The sequence below is a fragment of the Ambystoma mexicanum genome, chromosome 2p (genome assembly GCF_040938575.1).
Source record: "Ambystoma mexicanum isolate Mex_15411 chromosome 2p, UKY_AmexF1_1, whole genome shotgun sequence".
NCBI classification, from domain to species: Eukaryota; Metazoa; Chordata; class Amphibia; order Caudata; family Ambystomatidae; genus Ambystoma; species Ambystoma mexicanum.
This window is the reverse complement of record NC_090923.1, coordinates 1,200,960,071-1,200,974,737: the sequence shown is the minus strand read 5'-3', so window position 1 is coordinate 1,200,974,737 and position 14,667 is coordinate 1,200,960,071. Positions and strand designations below refer to the sequence as shown.

The window sequence follows — 14,667 nt, the reverse complement described above, 5'->3', positions numbered from 1 at the left end:
CCCTAATGCCTTCTCAATTGCTGTTAGGAAGAATTCTCATTTCTGTGCAAATTCCCTTCAACCTTAAAGACCCTCAGCTCTTTTGCTGGACTTTAGTGAGACTTATTTTCTTTTTGACCAGATTTGGATTGTTTCCTCCATGAGCATCTACTTTTTGTATGGTGACGCACAGCACCTTCACCTTCAGTGCGGTGTCACTGAGAAATCCTTCGACTTCTCATAAGGTTTAAATACCTTTTATGCTACTGTTCCCAAGCATAGTAAACTGACTTTACTTACACTTTTCTCTTTGTGGATCCACACCATCTTATGTGGTGTGCTGCAGGGGGGGCGACTGGGGGATGGAGGGGGGGGCTTACCTAGAAGCCCCTTATCCTACTTGCTCATGTATTTGGGGGGGGGGGGCTTGCATTGGCTTACATTAGAGTGGATTCCAACTCTGCTTTGCACAGGCTTAGCAGCTTGTGACCCTACACATGCTACACAACTTTGTGCAAGACAAGTGCCTCAGCTCCATAGACTTTATTCCAATTGACTTGACCTGTCCTGGCTCCCTGCATACTCTTCTAGTCCATTGATTTTGATATTTCTGTCCCTCATAGGTGGTAACTTGTGTTAGTTAGACTGCTATTGCTGGGAAAGGCTTGTCTAGACTTCATTCGAAGATTTAAGTATACTCGCATGCCCTTAGAACCTGTTCCTTCCTCTAAAACTGAAACCTTGACTTTAAGTGTTACTTGGATTTGTGAATTTCATTTCTACAGCTGACGTTCCCACCTCCTTGAGGTGGGCCTGGCTGCACATTCAAACTACCAACTTGTGTGGTACAGACATACAAAAAGGTGGGTTACCTAATACCAAGCAGCGCATACAGTGTTACTACACCAATTCTTACCTGCAATGTCGGCTCGTTGTAGCAGCTGCTCAGAAGTATACTGTTCTGTTCCTGAATAACCTACACTGAGCCCCTTAATCCCTGCTTCAGTCTTCAGCATCCCTCGAAGTCTCGTAACTGGCCACTCGAGGTACTCGGACAACAATCCTATTCCAGGGTAAGCTGCAATGAAGCAGACGCCACAGTCCTTTGTCTTGGACTTTAGGCTGGCCTACGTCTGGCAGGTGGGAATCCTTGAGCTTGAAGCAGTGTCTTTCTTGAACCTTGAGACCTAAATCCTAATGACCGAGTGGAAAGAAAGTACTACAGACTTATGGCTGTATGCTATCTTTAATCCCTCAACATCCGTGTCGGACATTGCACACCACCTCCATAGCCAAGTATCTTTCTCTTCAGTATTTGACATGAGAATGATCTCAGCCCTGCTTTAGCTTGTCTGCTGAGCCTGCCACTCTTTGTAAGGCCTTCTATAATCGTGGCTTTACTGGGCCCACTTCAAACATTCCCTCTCCTTATTGAGACCCTCCCTGATTTCCACTTGTCGCAGACTATACTTGATGGTAGAGATCTTTGGTTTGGGTCATGTGTAAATATTTTTCTCGTTCTTATTTCAAGCAGTTAATATAAATGGCGTTTTAAATATTTTGTTTACGAATGTAGAAATGACTGAGCTGAAACCTGAACGGGCATGTACAATCATAATTCACCCCAAGAGTTGAGAGCATGTCGAAGCCAGATGTGACTTGGCACTGGGATTCTTGGGACAATTAAGTCATCGGCACCTGATGGGAGCTAGCAATCGGGGCTTCCAATTCCTGGCTGGAACTGAGTAAGCCTGTGCTGGTAGGGAGCAGGCCCCGCCCTCCCTTCCCAAGTGAACTCCTTCACTGCCCACACCCTTCACCTACAATCCTTTTCCACTTCCCTACCCACTGCTCGTACCTTGCTGCTGTTCATTGGTCGGCGTGGACTTTAACCCTCACTCCATTGGGCTAGTAGGCTAGTCCAAACACGAATGCAGGAATTTAATGTACTGCCTGCACTACGCGCAAACTCCTTTCACTCTGAAGTGGAGTGATGGTAGCTTTTTAATGGTGATATGTTGTACTATACGGTTTGAAATGAGCCCTCTAATGTCTCCCTGTAAAGGATAATTTGCTTTTGTGTGAATTGAAGGGGACTGCTAATACAGCCTCCCTTTGCTTGTAACTTCAACTATCCATTCTCGAACCATAGCAACAAGATGCGTTTGTCTGTATTTTACACTTTTTTGTGAACTTTAACCTTGATTTGCATTCCGAATGCATCTTCTAGTGGTTCTCTTTACCCTTCTTTGTCCACAATCCTTATAAAATGCATGGGGACCATTTTGCCCGACTACTGGTAAATGGTTACCTCGTCCATAGCTTTGACCTTAAAATCCAGAATGCTACGTGTCTTTGCCCCCCCCACCCCAACTTGATTGTGGCTTCATAGGAACATGAATTGAATCTGTATATTTACTTTATTAGGGGTATGGGGGGTGTCTGTAATATGAAAACACATGTTCTATCTTTGTTTTAACTTGCAATTGAATTATTTTTCATAGGTGAGCGTAGCGATGGGCTGTGCCACCCGCAATCGCACTGTAGCATTTGCCAGCACCTTCGCAGCTTTCTTCTCTAGAGCCTATGACCACATTCGCATGGGTGCCATTTCTCAGTCCAATGTCAATCTCTGCGGCTCTCACTGTGGAGTGTCCATTGGTGAGTTTATTTTTCTGTATGACTTTTCACTTTGGGGGTTTAACTGATCAAACTGAGAAGGATGTATTTTTACCTCAGGGTAAATACATTCTGGCCGGCACTTGATGTCCTCAAAATAGACTGTTGGTTACTGCGAGACATTTACCATGGTTAGTGCACCTCTCCGTTGATCTAGCGGACAGCTGGATCCAATCTTGAGGAGATGTGGCTTTGCGGCATGGATTATCTTGTAATGGTTTTCTGTAGAATGCCACATCCTCCTGGCATAGCAATTACCTGTATTCTCTAAATGGTTTGGGATGAAAGCCCAGCAGTTTCTTACTGTGAAGGTACCCTACACCCAATCTGACAAAGTGCCAACATTTAGAGGCTGGCCACCACATCACTTTTACAAGCAGGTTCCAGGGATGAGGATGCATACCCGTTTATTTGGAAGCCTGATGACTCCAAGCCCTTCCCACATTGCAATCACTGTCTGTACACATTCCATTAAGCTCCGTCTGTACACATTCCATTAAGCTCCTGGGTGGTCACACAAGCGGCAAGAAAGCTGTGTGCAGGATACTGATTGAGACTCTGTTTAGAGCCTCCAGGAAGAAAATGCTGCATGACAAAATGTCTTACTAGTCCAGCCAACCAGTACAGTACGACCAGTCTGGGTACTGATTTGGGAGAGGTGGGGGTGGAATGGGGGGGGGGGCATGGGTGGTTGGAAGGGTACCCAAAAGGCCACCGTGAAGTTCATCCCCAGTGAGCTTCAGATGGAACTTGCTGGAAGAATTTGAGGGAATCGAGGAAAGGGACTCTTGTGTGTAAACAGTTGCTTCCTCCTCCCAGGTTGGATGGGACTTAACTTTAGCCTTATCTGCCATATTTATAAATGCATGGATAACACTTGTCAATGTGTGAATGAGAAGTAGGTTGAACTGGAGCAGTAGTGTCACTTGCTGGGGTGGGCTTGTCTGGCAACAGTTTTCAAAACCAAGCCCAGAGCAAAGTAAGGGCTTGGCACTAGGACTGTTGCCACACATGCCCAGCCCAGTAGATGGTGGTTGATGGGTATTGCACCTCGTGTTTCGGGGGTGTGGGGAGAGTGTGCTGAGGTGGACCCTTCCTTCAAAGGGAAATGAGGCTAGAGGGAGTGCCCTTTTGCAAACGGTGTCCGCCACAGGGGCATGTAGCAATAAGGAGTACTGGCACCAGGTTGCTACTTGCAGGCTTCAATGGTAGTAGAGTAGTATTCTGTATCCTGGCATATGGACTTCAGGATGATTTTCCAGGAAGGTGGCTGGCACCCCAGTGCAGGGATTTACTATGCAATGTTCACCTCTTAATCTAAAAAAGGATAATCTACTAAATTATCTATATAATGTGAAAGCTACGTAGAATTAATTGCCTTGCTTCTATTTTAGGTGAGGATGGCCCATCTCAGATGGCACTGGAGGACTTGGCAATGTTTCGGGCTGTTCCAACCTGCACAGTGTTCTACCCCAGTGATGCAGTGTCTACTGAACATGCAGTGGTTATTGCTGCCAATACCAAGGTAAATCTGCGCCCATACTTTTATTCTTGGCTTGGTTTTAAATAATGCCACGTTAAGTCTTTTATTTTCCCTCTGTAGGGCATCTGCTTCATCCGGACTAGCCGGCCTGAAACTGCTGTTCTATATTCCCCTGAAGAGAAATTTGAAATTGGTCATGCAAAGGTAGGGTTTTCTCTTCAACACTTTAAGAATGCATGCTGTGCATTTGTGTGGATGCAATACTAGGGAAATGGGTGGGGAGGGAGGGGGGACAACACCCAAGCAATAACCAAAAGCGTGTAGCGCATGTGTTGCATTAATCTGGCAGTTTGCTTTTTGAGCTGTGCTTATTAATCATGGAATATATTCTGGAATGGCAGGAATTTACACTTTGTAAACCAGACTAAACTACTGCAGTTGTCGGCCTTTTTATGGGACTATTGACGGTGGGGGAGGAGGGGAGTTTTCAGTGACCAAGTAGCCAAACTGTAATGGCAGCTTTCCCAAGTAACCGATTTGGTCATGGGGGATTGATTGACCTGGAATAGTTCTCTTCGAAGAATCAACAAAACATGTAGGTTCCAAGGGTAATCCCTGCAGAACCTTAATCAGGAGTTTACTTAGGATACCTTATTGTATTGCCATCCATGTGTTTGATTTGGGAGCAGTCTAGAGTATAAAAGGGCCCACCAAGTGTACTTCAATAAATCGTAAAACTCCTATTGTGCAGAGTAACTTGGTAGCATCCAGTACATGTTTAAAGCCTGTATCTGCCAAATACTCGTGTGGCATGAGTTCTGGTATCTGGAAAGAGGTGTTTGTCTTAGTTCTTGGGTGTCCTTGCTGGATGTTTGTAATTGGGCGACTAGTTTGACTTTCATGTGTGCACAATTCTTGTATTTCCTTTATGAACCTGGAACCCCCAATATAATGGGACAAATATGCTGGGTTTCCCAGGAGGTCTTAATTGAAGCCATTTCACTACAGACCATATGCATGCATCGAATGTCTAATACACTAGCCACCTCAATTGTCAAATGATCCATTTACAGGCACAGCCTTGTAACAGATCCCTACATGTACGTTTGCTTTACCCTGAGAGCACATCATGAGTTAAAGTGTATTTAGTTTCCATTTTATAGAAAAGTGTCTTTTAAACCTACATCTCATCTCTAACCAATAGACATGCAAGCAGCTCAAACAGAATTCTAGAAACTGAATTAAGACTGGCTACACTAACACTTGTGCATGTAAATTGCTTGCAAAATGTTTGATTACCTTCAGTTAATTGCATTCGTGTACATTGTTCCTTTCAATATACAAATTAATGTTGGGGGGGGGGGGTTGGGGGAGGAATACATAGCAGTTAAACTTTCCTCTTTTTCTTTAGTGGTTCAGCGCCAGTAACGGAACTGAGCTTGGTGATGGAACCTGGGAATTACTTCAATTCCATTATATTTTTTCTGGTCATGTACAAGCTAAACAAAGAGTAGGATCTCCCAATATACAAACCCCCTTATGATCAATATAACGTAACTCAGGAAGCACGTGTGCTTCTGAAAATTTCCCAGGGTGTGCAGTCAATTTATATGCAGCCCCCTCAGTACTTTCTTCTCCCTGCCCCTTGTTGGCTCCATACTTGCTTAGGATTTTCATTTAGGCTGACTTAGACAGGTGGGTACCTTCTCCTGCTTGGACAGGTGGGCATCAGTCAGCCAGATTAGAGGGGGGTCGTTGGCTTCACTCTACAGCCTGTTTCCCCTCCTCTGTATTGGGCTTGTCTGACTTCCATTGAGGAAGCACTGGGACTTTAACTCCAGGTAGGCCTGTTTTACAGTGTTTTTCTATTCAGGCCTGTTTTACAGTGTTCTTCTATTAATCCAAAAGGAAAGTCATCTATTCAATTTTCCTTTAAAGCCTGCCAGCCAGTGTCAGTCCCCTGACTTTAGAGAACCTTTTATAGTTTAGGAACCACTCCCTTAGACGGGTGTTTAATTTCTCTAACCTAATTGGTCTCTGTGTGAGATTGGATGTGCCAAAACTGACATCACACTAAAGCATCCCTGTTGCCCTCTTCATTAATATGAAGATTGAGCACAGTGAAATGGTAGTAAAATCTACACCCAGTTCCCCTCCCACTTGATGCCATTTTGGGGGGCTTTTTACATTAAAGGATGCTAATTCTTTCAGCCTGTTTCTCTCATGTGATCATGTTCACCAGAGCTCATTCAGATCAAGCCAATCGTGAGATTCTCTCTGCAAAATGCGATGTGAGTTACAGATTAACTGATGCCAATACTTTTATACAAAAATTATTTTTCCAGCTACCAGCAGTCTATCTCCTAGTCAAATGCTAGTAAATTGATTCATCTTGTGCATCATTGTCTATTTTAGTGTGCAGCACCGCCGCAAGGCCTTTGTTCTTAGTTTTCAAATATTGAAACTCCCAGATTGTAATACTTAAAGGGGTACATGCACCATGAGTAACCAATTTGCTTCCTGGTGTTGACACCCACCCCTCATCCCCCACTCAAATCATCTTGTTTTCGATTTATTCACTGTGGACTATTTTCTTAATGCCTATGCAATATATTAAGCATCCTCTGAAGGCCAATTTGTGTGTGTGGGATCCATCTTGTTTTCTCCAACCTCCTGGGAGACCACGGCTTCTTATTCCACTGACTTATTTTCTTCCCCCAACCTCCTGCAAATCTGAGCTGGAAATATTGAACAGTCAGGGTGGCAACACACATCCTTGTTTTAGCCCCCAGCCAACTGTAATCCGACTTGACATGCTCCCACCCATACCTGGATACAGATTATGCAGATACTCGCGTCTATTTAAGAGACTCGGTGATAACCCCCACTTTAAGTTTCATAATCTTGTTTACCATGCCAAAAGCTGACGAAGTCTATGAATGCTATGACTCGGAAGTGTTGCCACACTGCTGCAAAACCCACATTGATGCACAGTTTGTATTGCTCAAAATTCGAGCTCCCTGAGTTTAAATGTATCAGGACAATTGTATACAAAACCAAAGGGTGTCATGTAATTGTGTAAATAAGTTACATCAAAATATAATTTGTATGGAACAGTATATATTGAATGCAATTCAGAGTACCATGATGCAGGACGAACATTTAGGAAAAGATAAAGAGGCAAAGAAACACAAGTACTGTTGAACTCTTAATAAGCAAGCCGAATATTGTCACATTGTGTAGCTTGAAAGGTGGAATGCCACATAGCCCAAGCACCATGGGGATAGGTAAAGATTATAACTACCTCAAAGTATTCTGATTGGACACCATGATTATATTTTGATGTCACTTGTTTATTTACACAAATGCATGACACCCTACCCTTTGGTTTTGTATACAATTGTCTTGATACATGAATCAAATGATGTACATTTAATGAATCATGGTTTTATTGTGTAATCAGCCTTTGAGGAAGAGCTTTGTTCTGCTCGAAACACGTGTCAGGCTGACCTTTTGAAAGAATAAATATATCTGCATCTATGCAGCAAACCTTACAGCGCAGAGTGATTGTACAACTTGCTAACAGGTTAAGAGTTACCCATAGTGGGCTGCAGAGGCCATAGTTCTGGCATTGCTAGCTCTTTGAGGATCTTGAGATTAATCTTAAGGTACACTTTCCACACCATGGACTTCTGTCACCCAGGTTTCCTTGGAATACAGTAAATCCACACTTTGCTAGTGCTCTGCCCTCCATAGCCACAAGCATTACTTTCTGCAGCATCAGATGTCTGTTTGAGCCAATTTTTACATCTCTGCCAGCACTTTTTGTTTGTAGGTACTAGTGTCTTCTCTCCTTGGTTATTTTTCATTTAGTGTCTTCTGTCCCTCCTTGGTTCTTATTTTAATATCCCTGTCAAAAGTGAGTGCATGAGTGAAATTACCAGATACACTGTTACTGCTGAGCTTTTCTTTTAGCAATCAATTCATTATAGAAGGTGTAAAGGCCTCTTTCATGCACTGCCCATCCTATTAAATGCCACGATATTGGTTGCATTTCATTTAATGCGACAACCGACCCTATTAACCAATGGGGTAGTGGGTCCATAGTTCATTCTATGGCCCGAGGATAGCCTAAAGTCGGCTGTCATTATGGTCGCTAAGATCGGTTTTCTTTAATCCAACGTAAGTGAAATGGATGTATGTTAACACAGGTGTAATTGATGCACGAAGAAAAAGCCCCTGTATGCCAAGTGGTGGCTTCCCATATTACATTTTCTAAAACATTTTGTTTAACTTTCTCTTGGCCAGGCGCATAATACACTCACTGTTATTCCAATTGGGGCCATGTCTACCTTGATGCAATGACATTTCCCTTTAGTCCACTATATTCAAATCTCCAGCTAGAATGGAGGGGGAGTGGGGGTGCTAAGCAGCAACATGTTTAGCAGCCTAAAGAGCTCTGGACCAACACACCACCTGTAGTAAAGAAATCCTATGCCGAGGTCGGCTGGATTACCCTACTGTAGCACTGTGGAACTCTGGGGTGGGCCAGAGCAGATATGTGGGTGACGCAGCAATGCCCATCTTCCCTGTGCAGGTGGTATTGGCTGGCCCCCTTATCAGTGAGACCCTGCAACAGAGCCTGAGTTTGGAGCGGGATACGGCAGCCAGTTGCAGCTGCTACTGGGACTTGCGATGGTGGTTTGAGCCCAACACTGAGGCAGGGATCCTGGAAGGCATGATGCTGTCAGACTGAGATATCCATCACCATTTTGTGGATCAGCCAGGCCTGGAGTGCTAGTTGGTAATGACAATATAGGTAAGGGGCAAGTTCCCTGTCACACAGATGGTTAGACTCTCTGGGCCCATAGGTTAACATGGCATCCTGCTATAGCCCTGCTTGATGTCCATGGGGGGGTTTGATTTGTGGACTGAGCCCCTACTGGCATTTGATTTGGCATGCACTACCACTGTCAAGAGTATAATCCACCACTGGACCGTTGTGCTGCAAACCCATGATGGCGTTCTAGCAGTGTGTGGCCCTTCATTCTGAACAGTTCAGCGCAATGACTAGAGGCGTGAGGGAGGGACCCCATAGATTCTAAAGATCCACTTGGGATGGCAGATGCAGGTAGCAACTTGAGAGCATACCCTTGTACTCGGTCAACTAGATCCAATTATTACTGCAATAAATCTGTTTGTGGCAGTGAAGTCTAAATTGGACGATATTGTAGCCAACATCAACTCCTTTCAGGCCAGGTTAGACCAAGAAAGAGGTCACATGAAACAGGCAGAGAATCGGTAGTCTTGAAGACCAAATGTAACAAAGACTGATGTTGGGGTTAGCGGAAAGTGATCTGGCTGAAATGGGATGGAGTCAAGGTCACGCCAGAATAATATCCATATCGGGAGCGTTCCACAGATTTCATGATTTCTAGCTTGGCAAGCACACCACCTTGTACAATCCTAGCAAGACTTTGTAAATTACAGGGACAGACTTGATACTGTAGGTGGTGAGGGAACAAGGGACATTGCAATTTGAAGCCAGCAAGGTGTGTATCTACCCAGATTGCTCTGTGTGTTAGACGGCCAGGAAGACCTTGCTCAAGCGAGAGCAGCATGTCACATATGCCGTTCCTAGCTAAGCTCCACATGGGGTTGAGGGGGGCAGAATATCTTTGGTGCTGAATGATTCACAATCCTATATTAAGGCATCCATCCTGCTGGGCTCTCTTGAGATGCAACTTGACACAAGCTCTGTAAGTGGGGTCTAAAGTCACAATGGTCTAATAACTTGGGCTATCATGACTGTAGCTCGGTTTAAATATATTCCGGTGACTATTGAGCTGGGCGGTTGACAACAATAGAGCTTGGGTGTTCATAACTCCTCCCTTGAAGTTCACTGGTTTGGTATTGGGGTATGTTGCTATCAATTGGGTGGATCGTGAGAATGGGGGAGTGATGGTAAGGGGAGGGGGGGGCTGTTGGGCAGAATTCTAGCTTTGCGTAATGCAATTCATGTTGGAGGGCATTGCAAGACTCTTGGAAATATGGGTGAAGAAATCATTTTTGCCGTGCAATGTTTGTCTAAATGGCCCCATTAAGGCTAGGCAACTGCGAGCAAACTTAGATTGGCATGCTCCTAAAGTATTGATGCAGCAAGAGACTCGTGTGCTTGGAGATGTACACAAGGCCTTCGCCAGGAATAGACTGAATGGCGTAGGCTGCTGGTTGGGTGGCCAGGCCCTGCAACAGTTACTCCGCCCACATCTAGGCCTTCCAAGCCTCTGCTTTAGGACTGTAGGCCAGCTTCAGGCAGATGGCATTGAGTGAGCTGCTTGACTTGTGATCAGGCCTGCCACTGAGTTGCTCCTCCCGCCACCTATTTAATCGGTCCTTGGGTGGCCCATCAGCGGTTGTGCTACCAGGACAGCACCTGTTGGCCTGATTGGGCCAAGGGCCTGACCTGTAATCCTGCATTTTTTTGTTTGTTTTTTTTTTGTTTTAATCAATAAGATTTTTACAAAAAAGAAAACATTTCGTTTTCAGTAAGAAGCTACAGTAGCAAGTAGAATCATCAGTGATTAAGATCGGGAGAAGTATTGAGGCCGGAACTCATCGAAGGTCATTGGGCGGACCGATCAACCTGAGGACGGTCGGCTGAGAAGTTCAGTGTTTACATAGACCAACATTTTATAGGTGGCCAGCTGCCGCAAAGGTCTATCTCCGGCCATCAATCTGGACCAACAAACGTCCTGGTCACTTAAAATGTGCTCCGAAAAGACTGTTCGGATCCTGGCTGTGCGGGGACATACTAAGAGCAAATGCCTAATCGTTACTCCCGGCGTTTTGCAGAATCGGCACTCGTTCGATGGAGAAAGCCCCCTGATTGCTAAGACTTCGTTGGTTAACAGGAGATTTAGTCGCGCTCTCATTATTAAATCGCGAGCGTGTCTAGAAGGGAACTTTTTGATGTACGGTTGTAAGTCATTGAACTGATGTTTGGCGGGAGGTGCTGTGTCAGTTTATTCTTTAGAGCTGCCTCGCTGGTTTGGATCCAGTCGATTTCTTTCCGTTTTTTATTTAAATTTTTGTGGGGTTTCTGACGAGTGTCTCTTCGTCACACTCTAGTAGCCAACAGAGCCTGGTTTGTTTTTGTCCAGCGGTTTAGCATGTTGCTTTGGCCGTTTTCACATTCTTTCTTGATTAGATTGTAAATTGATGGATCAGACGAAATTCTGGATTTGCGATAAAGCATGAGCATGCTAGATTTCACTGTCCCCCCCCCCCCCCCTCCCCGAGTGATAGCAGGCTGAGTTCCTTCCTTATGACGGTCACCGAGGTGGAATTGGGGAGACCCAGTGTCCCTCTCCAAAACATCGCTTCCAGTCTTGGCCACACGATAGTGGGTAAATTAGGAAGGGTGTTGGCGCCGTAGGTCAAGGTAGGAATAACCTTTTTTTTTTGTAGAAATCTACAACAGGAATTAGAGAGAAGCGTCCAAATTTTCTGTTGATTGCTTTGGCTTGTGCAATCAGCTTTTTTGTTCTTTTGAGGCGGACTTGCATTGCCAGTTCATTTCTTGAGCAGTCAAGTGTCACTCCAAGGTATCTAAATTCGGAGACTTTTTCGACCCGCTGCTTTTCCAAGAACAGAGCGGTTTTTTCCATCTTCTTTGGTTTTGTAGACAATCATACATTTTCTTTTCTTTCGTTTATCTCCAATTTGTTGTCAGCCATGTATTCCGAGAGTTTCTTCAGTTGACGCTGCAGGCCCACAAGAGTGTGGTCCAGAAGGACCAGATCGTCTATGTATAGTATTCTGTTCACGTGGGTGTCGCCTAACTTTGGTGGGAAGCAGCAGACATCTTCAAACGTTGTTTGCAGGTCCCCCAGGAAGGAGATAAATAGGGCCGGGGCCAAAGGGCACCCCTGTTTCACACCTCTGGCGGTTGGGATCGCTGGGGACAGGAGGCCATGTTGGTTTAATCTTACTCGCATGGTCGTGCCGGTGTACAGTGCTTTGATCGGCTCCAGGATCGGGGTGGGGCAACCCCAGGTTTCGAGTTTCTGCCAGAGCCGCGGGCGCTCTACTTTATCGAACGCCTGGGTGAGGTCGATGAAGATTAGATAAAGTCGCGGTCCACCATCCGACACTCTCCCTTTGAGCGTGCTGAGCATCAGTATGTTGGCTGCTGTGCCCAGTCCTTTTGAAAATAGTCATGGCAGCCTGCCGTTTTGGCCCAGTTGTTGAATTCTCTCAGTACGAGAGAACCAAACATTTTTCCAATACAATCCAGAAGGGCGATCGGCCTATAGTTTTTTGGGTCGTCTTTGTCGCCCTTCTTGTAAATTGGTACAACTGTGGCCGTTTTCCATGATGGAGGAATGGATTGTAGTTGAGCACATCTTTGGAAGATTTTGCTGAGAAGAGGGGCCCATTCTTTCTCGAAGGACTTCAAGTTGACCTTTCGAGATGCCGTCCGGGCCTGGGGCTCGGGAGTTTGAGTCTCTTAATTTGTGTTGCGATGTCGTCCACTCTGATCCATGGTAATGATGGATATACCAGCTTCTCTATTTGCTCTTCTTCAGACTTCTGAAACGATGCGCTGAAGAATTTGACCCAGGTAGCTTTGCCGATGTTTGAAATAAAAGCGTTTTTTCCATTGGAGTTTGTCGAATTCAGGAGGCTCCAGAACTCTCTACTGTTGGATACTATTGTTTTCAGAATTGCTTCTGAGTCCTGTTGATATAGGGTCAAGCGATAATTTTTGAGCCAGTTTTTGTACTGTCGGCACCCCTCTGCTGCATCAATTATTGCTGCTGCGGTTCCTCTCACTTTAGCTTATTGTTTTAGCCTTCTCATCTCCTTGCGTTTTAACACGACACTGTGTCATATCTGTGGTGCGAGCAGTTGTAATTGGCTCTGTTGGTGACCTTGACTTTGTATGTGACCAGTAAAGGTAAGTAGTCAATCTGCTCACTTGTCCCCTGTTCTGCCTGTGTCTGGTATTTGTGTCCTAGTTCCTTTAAGGCTTTAGCCGATATTTTCACTCTTGTTCGTTAGTTGTTCGTGGAGAGCTGTGGCCGCGCATAATCTCTTTCCACCTGCGTTGTTGACCAAACTGTCACCAGCAAGTTATGGTCACTAGCCGGCGCTTTGATCACATCAAAAGAACTTCACTGCCAACAACGGCGTGGACACAAATATGTGGTCTATTGTGGCGTTCGCTTCTCGCCTTGCCCAAGTCGGCAGCCGTTTTGGGTCTGCAAAGGCTGCGTCCAGGTTATGGAGTTCACGAGAGTTCATCAATTTCAACCACTGAGCTCCTCTCTTCACTCCCGGGCTGTTCTTGTCCATACGGGAAGTGAGGTTGTCTGAGGACTGGCATGTGGCGTTGATGTCTCCACATATCAATTGGTTGGGGGTTAACTGGGCCAACAGTGCCTCGTCGATCGCTCTTTCCATTTGTTCCAGAAAGGATGTGTCACTGATCCCAGCTGGATTCCAATACGTATTTATATCAGTAATTCAAGTAGTTGGTTGGCTGGGTGGTCTTCGCGTTCTTTCTGAACTGCTTTGGTCATCAGGATGGAAGGACTGCTGAATAGCATGGAGTCGAGTGAAAAACCACAGCCTTGACGACATGCTGTCAATATTCCAGAGGATGGGCGTCCTGTTTGTTCTTTTGTGGCCGACGAGAGGATGATTTCGTATCCCTCAAGTGTCGGGACCTCTGTGAGCAAGGTTTCCTGTAGACATAGAAAATCATAATCTCTTAGTTCAATGTCTCCTGGTCGCATTAGATGCGAGTGTCCCCTGGTGTTCCATGAGCCTAGTCGGATGCAGGATCTCTCAGCTTTCTTGACGATCGTGAAGGCTGAACCGGACTCATGGTGCTTGGATTGCTATTTCCTTGGTGCACCAGTCGGTGCTTCGGATCCTGCATTTCACCTTCATACTAATCACTGCTGCTAGTCGCCAAAGACATCACCATTTTTATTTCACCTGTTGATCGATTAGGTTACAATACAGAAAATGTTAGATATGTAGGTCACACAAGTTTGAATTATTTGTTAAATAGAATCGTTTTGAGGGTTTACCAGGTAAGAGGGCTCTTCCTGGGTACATGGCGGAAGAGTTCCAGAGCGGCGGGAGAGTGTTCCAGAGCGTGTGAGCTATGTCAGTAAAGCTTGCTCCTCCTGCTCTGTCTGGTGACTCTTGGTGTCACAAGGGAGGTGGACGTGGATGATTGCAAGCAGCAGCATAGTTTGGGGTTTTGGAATTGTGCTGGGTGAGGTAGGAGGGAGCTGTGTTGTGAATGCCCTGGTGTGGAATTAAGAGTATTTTTAACCGAATGCCTACCACAATTGGCAGCCAGTGAGCTTTGTTTCTGGGTTATGGTCAGATCTTTTTAAGCCCCAAACCGCTTAACTGGATCAGTTTAATTTGGAGATTTTTGATGCAGGTTCCTGTGAGGCTGAGTTTGCAGTAATCCAGTTTACTGCCGCTGATGGCTTGCCAGC

At 45.3% G+C, this 14,667-nt stretch overlaps 1 protein-coding gene across 1 annotated transcript in view; it reads left to right on the top strand.

Moving 5' to 3' along the window:
- The window catches only part of TKTL1 (transketolase like 1), a 55,721-nt gene that overhangs the window by 21,433 nt on the left and 19,621 nt on the right, over positions 1–14,667 (top strand). Inside the window, exons 9-11 of the mRNA XM_069645429.1 lie at positions 2,484–2,640; positions 4,053–4,183; positions 4,262–4,345. Coding sequence (XP_069501530.1) covers positions 2,484–2,640; positions 4,053–4,183; positions 4,262–4,345 — 372 coding nt within the window. The remainder of the gene's footprint in view (positions 1–2,483; positions 2,641–4,052; positions 4,184–4,261; positions 4,346–14,667) is intronic.